General features: G+C 37.8%; 1 protein-coding gene across 2 annotated transcripts in view; it reads left to right on the top strand.

The window, feature by feature from the left end:
* The window catches only part of MAGI3 (membrane associated guanylate kinase, WW and PDZ domain containing 3), a 238,116-nt gene that overhangs the window by 164,766 nt on the left and 49,877 nt on the right, over positions 1–23,473 (top strand). For both annotated transcript variants that reach the window (XM_018045931.1, XM_018045932.1), the window contains exons 7-9: positions 15,584–15,641; positions 19,640–19,734; positions 22,547–22,735. In XM_018045931.1, the coding sequence (XP_017901420.1) occupies positions 15,584–15,641; positions 19,640–19,734; positions 22,547–22,735 (342 nt within the window). The remainder of the gene's footprint in view (positions 1–15,583; positions 15,642–19,639; positions 19,735–22,546; positions 22,736–23,473) is intronic.

A 23,473-nucleotide genomic window follows, 5' to 3' on the forward strand; every position in this document is an offset into this window, starting at 1 on the left:
TCATTTGGTTATTGCATCTAATTTTATGAGTCTTTGATTTTTGAGAAATATACAACTAAATCCTTTAAAGAAAATCTTGATTAAAAATAAATTTGCCATTTTTTAGACATTTGTTTTTTAAAACAAACTTTAAAAATTCTAAATAAAAATTTTAGTAAGTTAGGTACATTCTGAATCACAGAGTAACCTCATAATGCCTGCTACTCCCTCAAAAATATATTTAATTGTTTCACTAAGATAGATATGCCAGTATCTATAATCCTTAGCCATTTAGAGCAACAACAGAAACTCAGTGAGAGTTTCTAATATATCCTCTACCCCACACATTATTTATAATAATAATAATGCTTATATCTTATATATATATAAGATATATGATGTATAATAATATATATAAGATATAATTATATATCATATAAAATCATGCTTGTATCTTATATATCATAGGTTCTGTTTAATGGTATGGTCTTACAAACAAGTATAGAATTTACCCCAACCAAAATGTTTGCTATGCCTTCTTGAGTATAAAGTTTATTCATTTGTGAATAAAATTTGCATTTCTTTTGTATGACTCTCAGAAATTATATACCTTAGTTTAAAAAAAAACAGGTGGATTAGGATGAGATTCAGATAGTCCTCCTAAAGATTAAATTTTGATCTATGAAGAAAACATATAAGCAGAATTTATACATATTTTTTCAGCATGAGAGGCTTTTTTAGGAATAAGTAGAAAATGAAATATTTAAAATTTATTTGTAATTATATAAAGAAAGGATACCTTAGAGTAAATCTACTGAAGGATGTGCAAGTCCTCTACACTAAAAACTATAAAACATCACTGAAATAAATCAATGAAGACCTAAAATAATTGAGGCAATATCCTGTGTTTATTGATATACAATATAGATAGGATGACACATATTATTAATAATGATGTTCATTCTCCTTAAATTGATATCTAGGTTCTATACAATCCCAATCAAAATTCTAAAAGTCTGTTTTTAAGAAACTGACAAGCTGATTCTAAAATATGTATGAAAAGTCTTCTCTGGTGGCTTCGTGGTAAAGAATCTGCTTGCCAGTGCAGGAGATACAGGTTCAATCCCTGATCCTGGAAGATGCCGCAGGGCAGCTACGCCCATGCATCGCAACTACTGAGCCTGTGCTCTAGACACCAGGAGCTGCAGCTACTGAAGCCCTCACGTCCTGGGGACTGTGCTCCTCAAGAGGGGCCACCACAACGAGAAGCCTGCACATCGCACCTCGAGAGCAGCCCACCGTCCGCAACTAGAGAAAAGCCTGTGCAGCAGCACAGACCCAGCTCAGCCAAAAATAAACTTAAAAAATTAAGTTACTTGAAAACATATATATATATGGAAATAGTGTACAAAGGCTTTAGTTAGCCAGACAGTCTTAAAAAAGGACAAAGATAAAGGACTTAGGCTACCAGGTTTGAAGGCTTGCTATGAGCTATAGTAATCAAGAGTGTTCTCTCTCCATAGGATAGACAAATGGATCAGTGGAATAGGGTAAGAGAATCCAGAAATAGATGCACACATATGTGATCACTTAGTTTGCAGCCTACGTGCCAAGTCAGTTCAACAAGGGGAGGAAAATCTCTAACGAATGGTGCTGAAACAACTGGCTATTCAGAAGGAGAAATTAATTTCAACTATACCTTTACTCCATATACAGAAATTAATTTCAGATGGCTCAGTGATCTAGTCACAATAGCTAGAAGCCTAAAGCTTCTAGAGTACAATACGGGAAGGTATCTTCAGGACTTTAAGATTAGCAAAGATGGAGGAAAAACTATAACTGTTGCATATTGCTGGGCAGAATGTAAAATAGTACAACTGCTTTGAAGAAGAGCTTGGCAGCTTCTTGAAAGGTTAAATATAAATTTCCACTCCTAGATATCTATCCAAAAGGAATGAAAATGTATGTCCACACAAGCACTTGAATGTAAATTTTTATAGTAGCACTATTCCTGATAGCTAAAAAGTGGAAACAACTCAGTTGTCCATCAAACAATGAATGGAATATTATTCAGCAAGAAAAAGAAATTAAATACTATGTATACTATGACATGAATGAACCTCAAAAAATGTTATGCCAAGTGAAAGAAACTAGACACAAAAGATTAGCTATTGCATGACTTCATTCATATGAAATGTCTATAGTAGGCAAATCTATAGAGCCAAAGCAGATTAGTGGTTGTCCAGGCTAAGGAAGGGGATAGAGATTAATTATAAATAGCACAAGGGATAGGCTTCCCAGATGGCACAATGGTAAAGAATCTGCCTACCAGTGCAGGAAACTCAAGAGACTCAGGTTCAATCCCTGTGTCAGGAAGATCCTCTAGAGTAAGAAATGGCAACTCACTTCAAAATTCTTGCCTGAAAAATTTCATGGACTCAGGAGCCTGGTGAGCTACAGTCCATGGGGTTGCAAAGAGTTGGGTATAACTGAGCGACTGAGCACACAGCACAAGGAACCATATTGGGTTCATGGGAATTTTCCAAAACTGGATTGTGGTAGATAGCTGCAAAACTCAGTAAATTATTAAAGTCAATGAATGGTACATTTTATAAAACAGAAGAGTTTTATGTGATGTGTAAATTATACCTCAATAAAGTTGCTTTTTAAAATGGTCAAAGAATTTGAACAGATGGTTTACAAAAGACAGAGAATAGCCAATAAGAACATGAAAAGATATGTACATCAACTATACCTCAATTTTTAAAAAAAGCATTAAAAATGTGCTTATCACTAATTGTCTCTATGATTTATTCACACCCCCTAGAAGGGCTAAAGTCAAATACACTGACAATACTAAACTTTGGTGATTGTAGAGCATTTGGATTTGTACATGTTGGTAGGGATGTAAAATTATGTAAAAACTGGAGAAATTTTGGCAGTTTCCTATGAGGTATTATATCAAGAAAAATGAAAACATAATATTTCCCCGAAGACTTCACCTGAATGATCATAACAGCCTTATTCATAATAGTTCCAACCTCAAAACATCCCAAATATTCAACAGGATAATGGATAAACAGTTTGTGGTTTATTCGTGCAATGAAATACTACTCATCAATACGAAGAAAAAGCTGTCGATAACATTCAACAACATGGATGAACCTCAGAAACATGTTGAATGAAAGAAGCCAGATCCAAAAGAATGAGTACTCAATTAACCATTATTTAAAGTCCAAGAACATGAAAATTAATCTGTGCTAATAGAAGTCAGGAAATGATGGGGAAGGAGGGTAGAATAGTGAATTGAAATAAATTCTCTGGAATGATGGACATCCTTTCCATCTTGTTTGGGGTGATGGTTATATAGGCACCTGCAGTTGCTGGAGCTCATTCTTTGCACTTGAACAAGCACGTACATTGATATTTTAATCATTACATGAGCACTTAAGATCTGTGCATTGTGGTGAATACAAATTATACCTCAAACAATTTTTAAAATAACTTTTTATAACACACTTCCCTTGTCCTTCCCTAAGGCTTTTCACAGTAAGTTTCTTAAGGTGAAATCAGCTATTGTGAAGGTAATCTAGAGTATGTAATATTATAGAATTGGACTTTTTAAAGATGATGAATGTGGTATTTGTCTTTTCAGGATGTCTCTTTTGCTGGCTCCGTTCCTTTTCTTTTTCTAGGGCTTCCCTGGTGGCTTAGATGATAAAGAATCTGCCTGCAAGGCAGGAGACCCAGGTTTGATTCCTGGGTCAGAAAGATCCCCTGGAGAAGGGAACGGCAAGCCACTCCAGTATTCTTGCCTGGAGAATTCCATGGACAGGAGAACCTGCTGACTACAGTCCATTGGGTTGCAAAGAGTCGGACATGACTGAGCGACTAACCCTTTCGCACTTTCATTCATTTTCCTACCAGCTGATTGTTTCAGTTCAGTTCTCTGCCTTTTCCTGTTTTCCCTTGTAGAATGTATTTATTTTCATAGCCTTAACTATCAACTTACTGTAGCTAGTCTCCTTGTCTGAATCTCTAGTGTTGTCCGTCTGAATCCTGTTTCTGTATACCCTACTACTTTTGAGACTTTCTCTTTGATTGCCCTACTGGCACTTCAGATAAACATATTTAAAACTGAATTTAGCATCTTTCTCCCACAGTCCCCACATTTTGCCTTCTCTCTTAGGTACCATCCTTATAATCATCTGGGCAAAATCCTTTGAGTCCTATTTGCTACTGCTTCTCCTCTTGCTCTGTCCCCTATATAGTTTCCAATCCCTGCTGCTCTTTCTTTTTTCTATATTTTTATATAATAATATATTATTATGAAAAATTTCCAACATATAGAAAAACTGAGTTTCTCAGTGAATACATATATTATAATGATCATTTTGCTATGTTTGCTTTTTCATATAGCTCCCTATGCTCCCTATTCTCTATTCATGCTTTTTCTTTTTTTCTTTTAATACCATCCTCTCCCTTCCTCTAACTACCACACATTTGGATTATTCTGGTCTTTTTTTTCCTACAGTTCTCCAATGTATCTTTTATGCCAGTGGTCTGTAAAATAAATGATGGTGTTCCAACAATTTGGGTACAGGAAGAAAATGTCAGTATCATGTTTTTATTGGGAAAAAATAAACTTCTCTACTATTTTACATACAGATTGGCACTGGTATTCTACTTCATTCTGTTTGTCAGATTATCATGCACACTCCTCAGAGTGTCTTAAAGGAAGAATGAAGGTGACTCCTTTGCTTCTGTCAGGAGCCCTGTAAAGTTTTTGAGTTTACTTGTGCACAGTTAAGTGGATTTATAGACCGTGTTACATGGTTTTTAATTTACACAAAGTGAAAATGTGGCTTAAAAGGATTTCTACAAAGACACTGGTGATTAAAGGGAATACAGATATGCAAGCCCAAGGTAACACTGAGAAAATGGGGGAGCTGACACTTCTCATACACCTCATAAGAGCTCTTTTTAGCCACGTTGAGGTAAAATTGGGATAATTGTTTATTTAGTCTTTATCTCCTTTTTAAATGTCTATTTTGTATATGCTTATTATGTATATGTTAGTAGATTAGTATATCTATGTCTATGAATATGTAAATCTCTTGGAAGTACATGGTCAGATTTTTAATTGATGAGACTACATGATCAAAAAAGTTAAGCTACATTATCCATTACTCTTTCCAAAATACAACTGCCTTCATACCTCTCCCCATTTTAGTTAATGGCTCCCTACTGTAGCAGAATAAAGTCTAGACTACTTGGGAGGGTAGTGAAGATTTTTTGTGACTGAACTGTATTCTTTATTTCTTTCTCAAAGTATTTTCATACCATAAATATGACATATTTTTATCTTTGCCAGTTATGCCTGTTTCTTATGCCAGGAACCAACCTTGTTCCCTGTGTCCACTTGGCTTATATCTGCTTATCCTTTTAAGCTCAAATGTATAATTTTTGTAGCCTCCTCTGCTGTTCTCTTCCAGGTCAGCATTAGGTGTTCTTGCCTCTGTGCACAGCATGTTTCTATTGTAGCACCCACGACATTGCATTGTTACTAGATACCTATACTCTGTAAGAGCAGTAATTCTGTCTTATCTATATATCCCTTCAGTTGAGACTTAAATGCTTGGAAGGAAAGGAGGAGGAAAAGAAGGAAAGAAGCCACGCTATCCTTTGGACATCCTTCTTGAAAATAATCTTTAATCTCCTTAGGGTTCTGGGGAAGCAAAAAATAATAATTCTGTCTTGGGACTTCCTGGTGGTCCAGTGGTTAGACTCCACACTTTCAATGCAGAGGGCAAGCGTTCAATCCCTGGTGTGGCAGGTTGGGATCCCACATGGCTCCTGGCCAGAAAAAGAAAAGAGAAAAATCCATCTTCATTCATTAGTGAGGAGTCAATAGAGAAGTAAGACATAGGAAACGAAGATGAGATTAGAATACCGTCTGATGAGTGAACACGGCTTAGTGCCACACCTATATTGGGCTCACTAATATTTCACCCCTACCAGAGGGAGACTTAAGCACTCAATCTCCAGCCTCTGTCTCAGTTGTTTGGCTTCTCCCACAAGGCAGATATGGCAAAAGACCAGACAGCACCCTCTCTGCAGGCAGGCTAGCATCTGAAACCGCAGGAGGACCCAAAAGGCCCTGAGCCAAACACATTGAATTCATTCTCTAAAACTCACCTGTTAAATAAGACCTTCTTTCTTCCTTGGAGAACAAAGTAGAGGGGCTCAGGAAATTGAAAATGATTCTCTGAAAAAGTGTGTTCCCCTAAAGCTCTTTACCTTATGGGTGACTGTAGACCTTGGTTGGTGAAGGACTAATCCTTCTTATTCCTACTGTCCCAGTGTAATTAATAATAGTGTCTCCTTTCACTCTCAAAAGTGGAAAATACATTACATGGTGATCTTAATTGTATCGTTCTTAAGATCAGTTCAGTTCAGTTCAGTTGCTCAGTTGTGTCCGATTCTTTGTGACCCCATAAATCGCAGCACTCCAGGCCTCCGTGTCCATCACCAGCTCCCAGAGTTTACCCAAACTCATGTCCATTGAGTCAGTGATGGCATCCAACCATCTCATCCTCTGTCATCCCCTTCTCTTCCTGCCCTCAATCTTTCCCAAAATCAGGGTCTTTTCAAATGAGTCAGCTCTTCACATCGGGTGGCCAAAATATTGGGAGATTCAGCTTCAACGTCATTCCTTCCAGTGAACACCCAGGACTGATTTCCTTCAGGATGGACTGGTTGAATCTCCTTGTAGTCCAAGGGACTCTCAAGAGTCTTCTCCAACACCACAGTTCAAAAGCGTCAGTTCTTCTGCGCTCACAATCACAGACGACTAGCCAATCTGATCACACAGACCACAGCTTGTCTAACTCAATGAAACTAAGCCATGCCGGGTGGGGCCACGCAAGACGGACGGGTCGTGGTAGAGAGGTCTGACAGAATGTGGTCCATTGGAGAAGGGAATGGCAAACCACTTCAGTTCATAAGATAGAGCAACCAAAGTTGCACTCGGTATTCCAGTGATGTTGAAAGCGTTTTAATCCAAGAGTTACTCCCCCACCCCTATTACTGGATATGCCTTTGCAAAATCACCTGTATTTCCCTATGGTGGTGGTGTAGTCACTAAATTGTGTCTGACTCTTGCGATCCCATGGACTGTAGCCTGCCAAGCTCCTTTGTCTATGGGATTCTCCAGACAAGAATACTGGAATGGGTTGCCTTTTCCTTCTCCAGGGGATCTTCTCATCCCAGGAATGGAACATGGGTCTCCGGCATTGCAGTCAGATTCTTTACCAACTGAGCTACATAGTAACCTGCATTTCCCTTTCAGTTCAGTTCAGTCCCTCAGTCGTGTGCGACTCTTTGTGACCCCATGAATCGCAGCACGCCAGGCCTCCCTGTCCATCACCAACTCCTGGAGTTCACCGAAACTCATGTCCATCGAGTTGGTGATACCATCCAGCCATCTCATTCTCTGTCGTCCCCTTCTCCTCCTGCCCCTAATCCCTCCCAGCATCAGAGTCTTTTCCAATGAGTCAACTCTTCGCATGAGGTGGCCAAAGTACTGGAGTTTCAGCTTTAGCATCATTCCTTCCAAAGAAATTCCAGGACTGATTTCCTTTAGGATGGACTGGTTGGATCTCCTTGCAGTCCAAGGGACTCTCAAGAGTCTTCTCCAATACCACACTTCAAAAGCATCAATTCCATAGCGCTCAGCTTTCTTCACAGTCCAACTCTCACATCCATACATGACCACTGGAAAAACCATAGCCTTGACTAGATGGACCTTTGTTGGCAAAGTAATGTCTCTGCTTTTCAATATGCTATCTAGGTTGGTCATAACTTTTCTTCCAAGGAGTAAGCGTCTTTTAATTTCATGGCTGCAATCACCATCTGCAGTGATTTTGGAGCCCAAAAAAATGAAGTCTGACACTGTTTCCACTGTTTCCCCGTCTATTTCCCATGAAGTGATGGGACCAGAGGCCATGATCTTCATTTTCTGAATGTTGAGCTTTAAGCCAACTTTTTCACTCTCCTCTTTCACTTTCATCAAGAGGCTTTTTAGTTCCTCTTCACTTTCTGCCATAAGGGTGGTGTCATCTGCATATCTGAGGTTATTGATATTTCTCCCGGCAATCTTGATTCCAGCTTGTGCTTCTTCCAGCCCAGCGTTTCTCATGATGTACTCTGCATAGAAGTTAAATAAGCAGGGTGACAATATACAGCCTTGATGTACCTCTTTTCCTATTTGGAACCAGTCTGTTGTTCCATGTCCAGTTCTAACTGTTGCTTCTTGACATGCATATAGGTTTCTCAAGAGGCAGGTCAGGTGGTCTGGTATTCCCATCTCTCTCAGAATTTTCCACAGTTTGTTGTGGTCCGCACAGTCAAAGGCTTTGGCATAGACAATAAAGCAGAAATAGATGTTTTTCTCGAACTCTCTTGCTTTTTCCATGATCCAGTGGATGCTGGCAATTTGATCTCTAGTTCCTCTGCCTTTTCTAAAACCAGCTTGAACATCTGGAAGTTCACGGTTCATGTATTGCTGAAGCCTAGCTTGAAGAATTTTGAGCATGGCTTTACTAGCATGTGAGATGAGTGCAATTGTGAGGTAGTGTGAGCATTCTTTGGCATTGCCTTTCTTTGGAATTGGAATGAAAACTGACCTTTTCCAGTCCTGTGGCCACTGCTGAGTTTTCCAAATTTGCTGGCATATTGAGTGCAGCACTTTCACAGCATCATTTTTCAGGATTTGAAATAGCTCAACTGGAATTCCATCACCTCCACTAGCTTTGTTTGTAGTGATGCTGTCTAAGGCCCACTTGACTTCACATTCCAGGATGTCTGGCTCTAGGTGAGTGATCACACCATCAAGATTATCTGGGTCGTGAAGATCTTTTTTGTACAGTTCTTCTGTGTATTCTTGGCACCTCTTCTTAATATTTTCTGCTTCTGTTAGATCCATACCATTTCTGTCCTTTATCGAGCTCATCTTTGCATGAAATGTACCCTTGGTATCTCTAGTTTTCTTGAAGAGATCTCCAGTCTTTCCCATTCTCTTGTTTCCCTCTATTTCTTTGCATTGATCTCACTTCTCTTCTTTTCACAGCTATTTGCAAGGGCTTTCCCAGACAGCCATTTTGCTTTTTTGCATTTTTGTTTCCCTTTGGGGACCCCAAAATTTGGAACCTGGAGCCTGTTTGTTTTATCCCCAGCCTCATTACCACATTTGCCATACACTTGGTCTCTTCTCTGAATAGGGGAGAAATAGCCCTACAATGGGCTATTTGCAGACTATACTATATCTAACTTACATTGTAGTCTCCATAGTATCTTGCACAGAGTAGATGCTAGTAAAAGGGATAGTAATAACAGCATGTTAAATGTAAGTTTTTATAGTTTAAGATATTGTTTGCCTTTTGCTGAACATTTAAGATCTAGAAAAACTTTACAGTTCCTAAAACTTGCCCTTTCCCCCCTAGTCTTTTGCTATTCATAACCTGTGATTTTATACCATATCTGATGGTTTAATGAGTGTGCATGTTTGTCTTCCACTCAAAATAATTAATGTGTTAATTAAATGGTTATCTTAAAAATTCAACATCAGGAATCCATTTTACTTTCAGCTCACTACTTTTCTCTCATGATGAAAGAAAGATTAAATTTTTTACTAAAGACATTTTTATTAAAATGTGTTCATGTTGATACCTTTATAGAATTTAGAGAATGGTAAAAGAAAATTATCAGTTGAATAGAGCTCCACAAAGAGAAAACGATTATAATGTATATATTTAAATAAGAAAATTGCTATTTGGAGAAGAGGAATGATAATTTCATGGGCCTTAGAACCAATCAAGCGTCTTGATATGCCAGAAATAGTTTTGCTTTTTGAGTCAACTTTTGGCACAGGGAAGGTGCTTTAGCTTTTAAAATAGGAAAATATGGTTAGGTCTTTCCTATCTTCTCTTCCAGAGTTCTCAAACTGCCTTTTTTTTTTTTTTAAATAACTGAGTTTCCAAAACAAAACAAGAAGGCTATTTCTTATGGACTCCACAATTTACTCTTTAGTACTACAGTATGCTGAATTTTCAGAGAAGGCAATGGCACCCCAGTCCAGTACTCTTGCCTGGAAAATCCCATGGGCGGAGGAGCCTTGTGGGCTGCAGTCCATGGGGTTGTGAAGAGTCGGACACAACTGAGCGACTTGACTTTCACTTTTCACTTTCATGCGTTGGAGAAGGAAATGGCAACCCACTCCAGTGTTCTTGCCTGGAGAATCCCAGGGACTGGGGAGCCTGGTGGGCTGCCGTCTATGGGGTCGCACAGAGTCGGACACGGCTGAGGCGACTCAGCAGCAGCAGCAGCAGCAGCATGCTGAATTTTGCCCTCTACCTTTCTAGTGAAACTGCTTTTCTCAATGTTACCCATAACCACCTGCCTGATTGCCAGATTTAGTGGACTCCTTTTAGCCCCTATCTCCAGTCCTGACAGCTTTATAAAGCATTTGTTCGTGTTGACCGTGCTCTCCTCGTCTGTCTTCTTTGACTCCATTCCCCCATTCTTACTTACTCTGCTCCTTGAATTGGTAATGCTCCTAAGCTTCTATTCTCCATCTTTTCTATTCACAACTTACCTCAGTAATTTTGTCCACTGCCATAGCTTTAATTGCAGTGTCTCCCAGATCTTTTATCTTCCTCTGTTTCTCTTTTGAGAACAGGACCAGGTTCATATTTCCAAGAAATTGTTAGGTATCTCTACAAGGATGTTGCATAGCCCCTCAAATGCAACAACTTCCAAACTGAGTTAAGTCTTTTGTATACCTGCACTTCCTGCCGTCACCAGCTGACCTTACATCCTCCCAGTTCTGTAAGCCTGAAACTGGTTATCATCCTCAACTTTTTCCTCACCCTGGCTTCTTCATTGCAGCTAAGTATCAAGTTCTATCAACTCTGACTTTAAAAAATATGCCCTCTCTTAAGTGTCCAGGGGTGCTCCTCATTTTTTTTCTTATTATTTGTCTCCTGTGCTGTCTCAGTCACTTCAGTCGTGTCCAGCTCTTTGCCACCCCATGGACTGTAGCCCGCTAGGCTCCTCTCTCCATGGGATTCTCCAGGCAAGAGGACTGGAGTGGGTTGCCACTTCCTCCTCCAGACTGTCTCCTAAATGCCTCTAAATCCAAATTAACACTTCTTTCCTCTTCTCACAGCTGTTTCCATAGGTATCCAATAAATATTGTATAATGTATCATATTTATGCTTAAATAGCCATTAACCTGGGTATCATCTTGACCTCCTCCCCTCCCACGATCTTCGTGCTAGTCATTAAGTTCTGTTGCTTCAACTTGCTTGTCTGTTATCCATTCTTTCTCTGTATTCCCACTACCAGTGCCTTAGCTCCAGCCTTCACAATTTCTTATCTAGGCTATTAATGATTTTCTTATTTGCCTGCCTTTATTTTCACTCCACTCCATCTATTTCATCCTTTATTACTGTTACCCATAACATCCCCAAATCTAATTTAATCATGTCACAGTCCAGTTTAATCAGTTTCATCATCATCAAAATAAAGGCCAAACTCCTTAACCCAGCACTCCAGAAATGTGTTTTGGTTCCTATTATAAGACAAGCCCCCGGCATACGTACTTCACTCTAGTCCTATAAATTATTTGTAATTACTGAAAATGCCAGCCATTTTTAATGCCTCAGTGCTCTTTGATCAATGAAATGGCCTCCCTCTCACCAATCCCAACTCATTCTTTAAGACTACTCAAACGTCACTGTCTTCTAGAATACTTTTCTGATAACTGTTTTACCAAGCAAGTGGTGGTGTTCCTCAGCTCTCCCTCAAAAGCTTGTTTGTTTCATTATTATGCTTCCCTGATAGCTCAGACAGTAAAGTGTCTGCTTGCAATGCAGGGGACCCAGGTTCAATTCCTGGGTTGGGAAGATCCCCTGGAGAAGGAAAGGGAAACCCAGTCCAGTATTCTTGCCTGGAAAATCCCATGGATGGGGAAGCCTGGCAAGCCATAGTCCATGGGGTTGCAGAGTTGGACACAACTGAGCAACTAACGCCTTCACACTTTCTATTTCACTATATCGTTTCTCTTTTCTGTCTTCACTTTTCCACTATGAACTCCTTGATGTCAAGAACTGTGTTTCTAATTTTTGTTTTTGCATAAGGAAGGAGAGGGGAGGAAGAGGAGGAAGAAAGGGAAAAAAAGGAAAGAAAAGGGAGAAATTCAGTAAATGAATTGACTCACTGGATAGTGTATAAAATTGTTAGGTATTTTAGTCTAGGTTTTATTACCTTTAGTTTAGGTGGGCAAGTAACAATCACTTCCTTAACTGCATGAATCTACCCTGCAAAAACCTGTCTGATCTTATCACATGTGAAGGTTTAAAGTGATTGCTAAGAGTAATCCAGAAGATAAATTAGCAATTTGTTTACTCTCCTAAAGGGCTTCCCTGGTGGTGCAGAGGTTAAAAGCGTCTGCCTGCAATGTGGGTAGACCCTGGTTCGATCCCTGGGTTGGGAAGATCCCCTGGAGAAGGAAATGGCAACCCACTCCAGTATTCTTGCCTGGAGAATCCCATGGATGGAGGAGCTTGGTGGGCTATAGTCCGCGGGTCGCAAAGAGTCGGACACGACTGAACGACTTCACTTTCTTTACTCTCCTAAAGAAAAGACTGTACTCTATCTGTTAGTTGCTTCTTTAAGTGCTAACTAAAATGCTGACTCAACTTCCACATTAACACCGAAATATATGTTTGTTGATCTTTTTTCTTATTAGGCATTAATACATCCTTCTTAGTGAATTTTTCAGGGAGCAAATGCAATATTTCAACTATCTCTATAGTTGCTTGATTCAGTTCAGTTCAGTCACTCAGTTGTGTCCGACTCTGCGACCCTGTGGACTGCAGCACACCAGGCTTTCCTGTCCATCACCAACTCCCAGAGCTTTTTCAAACTCATGTCCATTGAGTTGGTGATGCCATCCAACCATCTCCTCCCGCCTTCAATCTTTCCCAGCATCAGTCTTTTCAGATGTGTCAGTTCTTTGCATCAGGTGGCCAAAGTGTTGGAGTTTCAGCTTTAGCATCAGTCCTTCCAGTGAATATTCAGGACTGATTTCCTTTTGGATGGACTGGTTGGATCTCACTGCAGTCCAAAGGACTCTCAAGAATCTTCTCCAGCACCACAGTTCAAAAACATCAGTACTTCAGCACTCAGTTTTCTTTATAGTCCAACTCTCACATCCATACATGACTACTGGAAAAACCATAGCTTTGACTAGACAGACCTTTGTTGGCAAAGTAATGTCTGTGCTTTTTAATGCTAATCCCTTGAATTTATAGTTGCTTAAATTCTCCAGAATTCTCACAGAGCATAAATCCAGGTGTGGTACCATTGTAGAATTCATCCTTACATAGCACAATTGAGTTCCCATGCTATTTCAAGAAAATTTCTATTAAAGAAAACTCTCTCTCATAGGAAATTCTCCATGATATTGCTTTGGTAATATTATTATAGAGCATTTTTCACAGTTTCCTTGTTCATACAATCCAACAAATACTTTTATTCATGTAGCAGTTGCTTCGTGTTGACTTGCAGAAAAACACACAACATGAAGGAGAGTTGTGAGCTTTCTTATTTAGGGTCTAACTAAGGACCATGCCCCAGGAAACAGGCACTCAGCAACTCCGAGGATCTGTTCCAAGAGCTAGGAGAGGAGCCAGGATGTATATGAATTTTTTGGTTAGAATATCTATGTAGTCAAGCATACATTTTAGTAAAAGATTACTGCTAATCACAAAGAACAGATAGATATCTCAAGTTAATGGTCTTAGTACTTTTCTGTGTATGGGAAGAAAAGTCACTGGGGTCATTGAAATTCTTCCTTCAATAATGCATCTGATTATCTAAGACCCGTTTATCCAAAGCACAGAGCACCTCACCCTGTTTTATTTTTTCATCCTGAATTGCTTTCAGGATGCAGTGGGTTGCAACTTAACCCTTGTAGAACTGGGTGATGAGTGATGCTCTTTGTTCTTTTTTCTGTTAACATGAGTCATAAATATTGTACTTAATTGATGATTGTTTGCCTTGTAGCTGTGGAGGATCAAAGTGAACTGAAGTATATCCCAGTTCTTCTCAGTTGTTTTGATCTGTTTTCACATAGTAGTTACTTTTCAGCTATTCTTATCTTTTCCATCTCAGACATTTCAACCAGATTTTTTCAAAGGAAAACCGCAAAAGCTCACCAGACTTCAAAACTACCAGTTAATATTATATACATAAGCAGAGAACTATGCTGGGGAAAAAGGGGTGGAGATGATTCAGAGCTTTTCATTAGGAGGCTGGTCATCTATTCTCTTCTTTTTTCCTGACTGTGGAATAATACTTTTTATTAGAGCGTAACGGTTTGTACTGTTTATCAGGTTCAATGGGGTTTTTTCTTACAAAGTGGATCCATTGTACTGCAGCTTAATGATATGAAATTAATAAGTTCTTTGATATTTTCTAAGCCTGTTTGCTGCCTAGCATGTGTTGTTTGTATATGTATGCATATGTGTCTCTGTTTCACTATAGCAGAAACATAGTCTACAAGAAATTGAGAATCAAAGAGAGGTCGTCATAGAGTACAACTGTAGATTTTTTTTAAAAACTTCCTTCTTGCTGAGCTCCTGTGTATAATTGATAGCAATAGAAACCACCTGCTAGGAACACTCCTGCCAACTTAAACCATGCCTGACTAATAAAAAGATTCTTCAGCAGCCTTACCTTGGAAAACAGACAGAGTGGGAGGGAAAGAGGATTCTTTCTTGACAGGGTCAGTTTATGTGGAAAAGACCAAAGTTTTTTTTCTTTTTCGGCTATCAGAAATTCAACTACCTTTAATTTTTCCGATTATATTTTATTGGTCACTTTACTTGCAATAATACATAATAATTCTATGTAAGATATTTCTTTGTGACCATACACAAATAGAGATTCTACACAAGGCACTGTGTAGTTTTCCTTCAGACACTTAGATCTTGTTATTTCAAGAGAAAGGGGGTATTTTCTTAGATTTTAAGCAAATCTAAATTACCCACTTGAAATGGTTTAAATCCAAGACTGGACTTTTCTGTGGAGAGAAGTGGGTTAGAATGTGATAACAGAAATAATCGACAATTCCTTTGCATCATAGTGAAAAAATTAACAAGCAGTTGCTGCTTGTTATTGATTTGCAGGCTGTGTCTCACATCAGTGCTATAAAGCTATTTAAATGAAATAATTACACCAGGTGATTTTTTAAATACCTAGCATTTTTATGACTCATGATTCAAATAAACACCTTCGAGTTTAATGTTGTCTTTTGTTCTCTGCTTCTGATTACTTGCTAAGACATTTGCTAGTTATTGAAGAAGCCACTCGAGTCAAACTCTGTTGGTATTTTGAAAGTGAGTTCTTACCTTATCGTCTCCCAAATATCAGTGTAATGAAATAAAAGACAGGAATTCACTTGGTAAATTCCTTTCTTGTTGGTTTTGAAACTGGCATTTCACTCAATTCTTTTTTTTCTTTTCTTTTTAATTTGCAGAACTTCCTTACGGCTGGGAGAAAATAGAGGACCCTCAATATGGGACATACTATGTTGAGTAAGTTTGTTACCTCAGTTTATGCTTTCCCAAATGTTTCCCTTTCATTGCACAGTTTTAGGGAGTGAATGAAGTACCTTACGCTTCTGCAATCCTGCTTTCAGGTTTTGCCACCAGTGGGATGAGAAGGTCAGGACAGTGGGCATTTGCTTCCCTGATTCTGTGCTCCGTAGAGGTTGGTTTTGAAGTAAAGATAGAGAGCTAGGGTATGTTGCTCAGATGATTAATAGCTGGAGATGTCATCAGTACTGCTCCGGCCTCTGGAAAGAGAAGTAGTGGATAGAAAACGAAAGGTGAACGAGTAAGGTCACTTTCAACAGCACACCTGCGTGATTCTGAAGGCGATGAAAGGCCTTTAAGGGCATTGCATCAGAGTGATCCACAGTTTTCAAGTACATGATTACAACTGTTCTCTTTTTTAAGGAGTTAATCAAGGAAAACTTAGTTTTCTTTTTGGAGGTGAAAGTTGCTTCTGACACAGCTGCTATAGTTAAATTTAAACGTAAATCTGTGTTGGAATAGAGGATCAAACACCTGCCTATGTTAGCCAGAGAAATTAGGATAACATCAACTTCTGATTTTTCCTTCCCTTTTCTTCATTTATCTAATTGCTACATTGTTATGATCATTGGGATTGCTTTCTTTCCAGATGATATAGATAGAATTTTGACCTCAGTCATGTCTACTACCAGGCAGATCATTAGATCAGAGAGGTTACTATTAACTTGGGAACTAGGAGTCTGCACCATCTGCCAAGGTAGTGAAGGCAAAATATTCTTACCTGGAAATATGGTGAACACGAACCTCTTCTGTTTTTATGATTGCTGATTAGTTTTTCATCACTTGTTGGCATAAATGAATGCTACTTCCCAAAGTGAATAACTGATTCCTGTTATAATGATAGTTCTTATACTAGTGTGTAGCTGTTACTTGAGTCACTGTGCTTAGGGAGATTTTTGGAATGATTTCTGAAAGTCTAACTTATACCCTAAGAAAAATAGCTCAGTTTGACCCTTAGATCTATAATTTAACAGCTCCATTGAAAGGTTATGTTAATTTTATTTCATATCTTTCCGATACTATGATGTGAGAAGTATACAGCAGTTCTTTTGTTACTTTATTCTAAAGTATATTTAGTTAAAAGAAAAAAAAACCATTTTTCAAATCAAAGGAATATTTGAAGGCTAGCTGAAAAGAATTTGTGGTAAATTTCCCCCTAATAGTTAGTCTGTTCAAATTGGGCTTCCATCAACTATTATTTGCCATTAACACTGCTGAACATTTCTGAGATAATGATTCTCATTCTCTTAGTATCATTCCAACAAATGTGAATGCATGGTCAAGAGGTGAAATTCATTTGCCTGTTATAAAATCTTGTGCTAAATGATCTGGTTCTCGTTAAACAAGGATGTACTAACATTGAAGCAACTTTAGGGCAGTCCTGAAGTGACCTGCTCCCAGCTGTCATGGAGGCATGTGAAGCAGCCTGATTAGAAGCAACAGCAGTGGCAGCGATGTGATTTTGTATGATAGTTCCCAGACGAGCTCATTTTACTGGAGGGTAATTTATTAGATTAAGAAAGAGCAGGCTGTACTCAAGATGCACATTAGTATGGAATCAGCCGAGTTCTGAAGTGTGGCTTGATTCCCAGACTAGTTAGGCTTTGAATCTCAACTATAGTAATCTGCAGTGAGTTTACTGATGGAGATAAAAAGCTGTTACTTGAATGGCTACTCTCTGGCTCTCTTAGTTTGTCAAACCAGATGGTGCAATGATTGCTCTTGGCAAGAGCCTTATAGTAGTAACACCAACTGCAATGGCAGGTTTTTGGGGTAAGCATTTATTTTAGAAGATGAGATTCTGAAATGGATTAATTTATTTTTGGAAATAAAATTGTTCCCAAAATTTAATGGCAGGCCTTCCATAAGAATGCACATATCTTTAGAAATGTTGTCTTATTGTTTTCTTTAATTGCCTTCCTACAGTTAGATGACACAGTCAAAATATGCATCTGCTTTTCATATCTTAACTTTTCATGAAGGATAATGATTTTGTTTGTGGAGATGAATTCTCATATGTTTATACAAAATTTTAATAGAGATGAAATTTCAAATTATATATTATCTATTTAATCAGGCTTGTTTGCTACTGTTGTTTACTTTTTCTGATAAGCTATTATGTTCTCTTCCCTTCCCACAGCTGGTTTTACAGAAAACAAAATTTGTTACATGTTAATAATACTATGGGTATAAGTAACTAAAGGAAAGGGAGAGTGTTTTTACTGTTTTGTTTTTTGGTCGACATTTTAATCTAGGTAGTCTAAGGTGACAGATGCAATTACTCTTTTCTCTAAAATCTTACGCTCTTTTGTCAAAACTTTTCAGGAAAGGGATTACTCATTTGCATTCTTCTACTCTCTTCTCCCACACATTACAAAAAGTATAAATATAAATTACTCCTTTCTATGTATTAATGCCTGGGCGGCAAAGTGAGTCATTCTAACTGATGACGTTCAAGTAAGCCAAGGTTCTTTCTAAACAGGTTTATTCTTTTCGAAGTGTCAGTTTCTAGTTTTGTTTTTTCAAGAATATGTAAATTATCAGTACCTAATAAATAACTTTAAAAATGGTACCTAACTTAACACCAAAGATTTTCATTTTCATGGAAGGTTAAATAGTTAACTCAGTTGATAAGGTCCTTTCTCATAGTAAGAAGCAGAAGCATACTTGAGTTTTAGTGAAATCAGAACCCAAAGAATGTCACGTAGAACTTGCCATATTTAGAGCTCTGAGACTGAATGCCTGTATCTGTTGCAGGGTTGATAATGCACTAGAAGCCTAAAAGGCACAGAGAAGCATACTCGGAAGCTAGGGGACCTCGCTGTTAGGGTGTTTTTCTCCCTGTCGACCCCTCCTCCATCCCCATTAATGGTCACAAGTGGCAAAGAAAATATCCAAGTTGTATGACTATTTGTGTATAGATTTTGTAATATTCAGCTTATCTAAAGACAATCATAATCTGAAATTCTCATGATTTAATGTTTAATTGTTGATATTTAGTAATGTCACTTCTTGTTAGAATGGATTCTGCTGGGAGATGAATTTCAATTGGCTGAAATGTGTTTGCAGTGTAGAAGTACTAGAATATAATTCCCCCTTGTTTCTGTATTAGACCTATTTGCAGTCTTAAACGTCTTTCGTATAGTAGTTGCATTCTTAATCCACTTACAGTTAACTGGCTTGCCAGGTTAGCCAATGCCCAGTTCTTCTGTGAGACATACTCTCGCCATAGTGTATTGAATACTGTCATCTAATGGCCTGCCTCTCGTCTCCCCGTACTTTCTGATTTCCACCACAGACTTGTATGCTTTCAAAGAGTTAGTTATGATTATTTCCTAAATTGTCAAAAAGAGTTGAACTTATAATTATGTAATTAGTTATTATATAATTTTGAAGCAATTTAACTGTAAAAGAGTTGGTCTGTGATAACAGTTTGATAAAAGCAAGTCACTTTGCTTTTCTGATGTAAATTGATGTGGGTGAGTCAGCTGGGAAAATAATAGTAAAATTCTAGAAGACATCTGGACTCAGATTTCTTCAAAAGTGTCTTCACAGCTGCTTCACTTCAGAGAAACTTGAAACCCTCCTACTATTAACTGCCTTAAAAAAAAAACTGATTAATTGCCAATAGTTCTAGCTATATCATATATGAGGGCTTCATTTGTAGTTTTGAAAGCTGTTGTTAGCCATATTAGAAATGATTATAGAGAAGCTGTATGAAACATTTCAGCAACTTTGACTTCCAGGCGTCTTCTGTGGGTCATTCTTTAGCTGCTGAAAAGCTCTTCCTCGATGACTTGTCAGCCTCTCTGGGTTCCATAGCATAAGGATACCTGTTTGTCCCTTAACGTGTGATGATGGAATGATACGAGAGTCTATTTTAAAATATGTAACTCTTTCACATTAAACTGAAATGCATATTTGTCTACATTTTGCAGTCATCTTAACCAGAAAACCCAGTTTGAAAATCCAGTGGAGGAAGCCAAAAGGAAAAAGCAGTTAGGACAGGCTGATACTGGGTCTTCAAAACCAGGTAGAACTTTTACCTCTATCTTCTAAGAATAACTTGTGACATTTATATGCTGAAATAATAAAAGTGAGTTTGAACTTTGAAAATCAACAGAGACTGTCTAATTTTTGTCACTGTAAAGATATGAATAATCTTAATAAAACATCTGGCCATTTTGAAAATGTTGAGGTTTTTTTTCTCTTGCTGCTTATATAGAAAGTGTGAAATTGTTGGGAGAAGGGATTGAATAACTTTGTTATGGGTGCAAGGTTTTAATTTGTAAATTGGATTGTTTTCTAGTGTTTAAGGCCAAGTCAGTATTAGATCTTTGATTATTATGAGCTTCTCCCAAGTTAATTCCTTAGATTTAACATTAGTGACCATTCAAGATTCTTTATTAACTGATATGAACAAATACTAAGCATATCCACCATATTGTTTGCCTATATCATTGATTCTCTACTGGGATAGTAGGGTATTAGTAATATCAGAATCATTTGAGGAACATTTTTAAAATGCATAGGTCCTGAGATTGTGATGAGCCTAGCCATGTGTATTTCGTAAAAGATGTCCAGGATGTTCCATCCTACTCATCCCTCATTGCCTCCCCCTTCTCTGTCATTAATAAGATGTTTATCATGGTAATCTAGTAGATTCTTCACTCGTTTTTCCTTATAGCCCCTCTTCAAAAACATCGTCCCTTCCCTTAAGTTTTACATTTGATTTAGCAAACATTGTTAGATTAATAAATATTTTTGAGCACCTTCTAAATGCCCAGTGCTTTCTTTGGTACCTAGTATTAAAAAATGAAGAGTAAGACAGGTCTTACCCTCAAAGTTTACAGTCTAAAACAGGAAACTGATGGTTATAATATATGCTGGTAGATGCCATCCTGTGTTATTAAATGTACAGGGAGACAGAGCAAGTTTGAATCCCAGCTGTGTAACCTTGGATGAGTTTTTTAAATGTTTGTTTTCTCATCTAGTAATACAAAATATGAATGGTAGTAGTACCTACCTCTTAAGGTGGTTCTGTGTATGCAAGTTAATACATGTAAAGTGCTTACAAATCCATGTCTGGCACATGGTGGCCAAAAATGATAGTTTTCATTGTTATTAATAGAGACATACAAGGTTCAGTGGTGGTGTAAAAGACGAAGTGCTCACCTTTGCTTTAAAGGAGAAAGTTGAGGGGCAGGGGGACAAGTTAGCCTTGTGAATTTGAGTCATTAGGGAAATGAGCATCAAAACCACAGTGAGAGACCACTCTATGCCTACTAGAATGGCTGTAACCAAAAAAAAGTAGACAGTGACAAGTGCTGGCAAGGATGTGAAGCAGTCAGAGCCCTCATACATTGATGGTGCCATGTAAAATGGTGCAGCCACTTTGGAAAATTTTGGCAATCCTTCAGAACATTAAATAGCTATAATATTAATATGTTCATGGTAAACTGCTACATTTCCATTCCCAATATGTACCTAAAAGGAATGAACGTATTTTCCTACACAAAATCTTGTACATGAGTGTTCACAGCAACATTACTCATAATATCCAAGAAGTATAAACAACCCAACAAATCAGTGAATAAATAAAATGTGATATATCTGTATAATGGAATATTATTTGGTGATAAAAAAGGAATAAAGTACATGCTACAATACAGATGAACCTCAAAAAATTATGCTAAGTGAAATAAACCATTCAAAAGACCACATATTATATAATTCCATTTATATTAAATGTCCAGATTGGGCATGTCTACAGACAGAAAGTGGCTTAGTGATTGAGGTTAGGATGTGAGGGCAGGCTGGGGAAAAATGAGACTTGACTGCTAATGAGCACCAAGATTTCTTTGGTGTGTGTTTGGGGAGCGAGAAACTGTGCTAAAGTTAGATTGTGGTGATGGTTACCACATCATTGACTTGTATAATTCTGTCATATGTGGATTATGTCTCAATAAAGCTGTTAAAAAAGAGATTTGTCAGAAAAATTTAAACCATATTTTGAAAAGCTAACTTAAACAGTGCTTTTTAAGTTATGAATCTGTACAGTTTGATCCCCATAGTTTTCGTAAGTGCCCTAATGGCAGCCAGGTGGAGCGAACTTTCTGGGAAAGAGAAGACAGGTATTACTTGCAAGTGTGGATCACTTTTAGTGCTAGGATCATCTGAGGAAACCTCTAAAAATAGGCTTTTCAGTGAAACTGCTTTTTGTCTTCCTGAAGTTTCCACTAAGCACAGGTATAAGGGAAAGAAGCGTGAAGCTATTTGCTAGTAGTGCAGGGATTCACGCCACTCACCAGATGGAAGTTAAAGGCTGCAGAAAGCCTGAGTCATGGGTTATAAAAAGTTCTCCATGTATTCTCTTTTATAAGTTTGTGACAGTTGCCTTCATCTTCCTAGTATAGTGTTTTCTACATAGAGCTCCAGTAGCTGCTTATTCAAATGAAATATACATCCGAATGAGTGCCCAAGGCTTTCAGGACTTTAATAATAAAGGTTATCGTTCAGGTGTATCATTCTGACTTCTGTCTAAAGGACTCTTTGCGATTAGAAAAAGTAAGTACAGACAAGGCAATGAGAAGATGAAATAGATGTTTTTATACGTTTCAAATGACATAGAAGAGTCCTATAGAAGAATGAGAAATGATTCATTAGCTAAGTTTTTTTTCAGTGATTTAATATATAAATTTAAATTCCAACTGTTCTATAACACTGGATTCTCTCTTATTTTCTTTCTGTTATGGTTTGTTGTTTTAAATTATATAGACTATCTTGGAAACTAGCTTTGAGGAGTATAGTCATTATAATTATTCTTGCTTCTCATTTTTGTGCAGATACAGAAAAATCGCACTTCACTCGAGATCCATCCCAGCTTAAAGGCATCCTTGTTCGAGCATCATTGAAAAAAAGCACAATGGGATTTGGTTTTACCATTATTGGTGGGGATAGGCCTGATGAGTTCCTACAAGTGAAAAATGTACTGAAAGATGGTCCTGCAGCTCAGGATGGGAAAATTGCACCAGGTAACAGGTTTTTCAGAAATACTTAAAAGGGGTCTTCCCTGGCGGTCCAGAGTTTAAGACTCTGCTTCCACCGCAGGGGGCATGAGTTCCATCGTTGGTTGGGGAACTAAGATCCCACACGTGTCACATGGCGTGGCAAAAAATTTTTTTAAAAAAGAAAAGTACTTAAAGATTTGTGATCCTATAACAAAAATTATAGTGAGAATGTTTTATATATACATATAACATATATACCAAATATATAATAGCTATATAAGTAAGTATCATATATGTATTTCGTGTGTGTGTGGAGAGAGAGAGAGAAAGAAATTATACAACCAGGAGGTAGATTCCTGTATTAAAATAGTTTATCTTCTAAATTAAGTACCTGGTAGTTTTGAGGGAGGGTCATTTATTAATATTTTGAATCGTTTGTATAGTTTGAGGTAACCCTTTGGCTGTACTAAGCTAAGGATTTATTAACCATCTCAGAAAATTATTTGATTGTCTGATGTTCTCTGATTATGTAGGGTACTTTTGGAGTTATTTAACATTTACCTGTAATCTTTTTTGAAAAGTGATTCATTGTGATGTTTACAGTGATACTGAACAAATTGGTATGTCCCACATTTTTTCACCAGGTTGGACCCTTTCCTTTGTTTTTTGCTATCTTAGTGGCTATTAGTAAAGTTAAGCCACTGTGTTAAGAATTATAGACAATAAAGCTAAAAAAAGAATACAAAAAGAAAAGAATGGGGA

The sequence above is a fragment of the Capra hircus genome, chromosome 3, assembly GCF_001704415.2.
Source record: "Capra hircus breed San Clemente chromosome 3, ASM170441v1, whole genome shotgun sequence".
NCBI classification, from domain to species: domain Eukaryota; kingdom Metazoa; phylum Chordata; class Mammalia; order Artiodactyla; family Bovidae; genus Capra; species Capra hircus.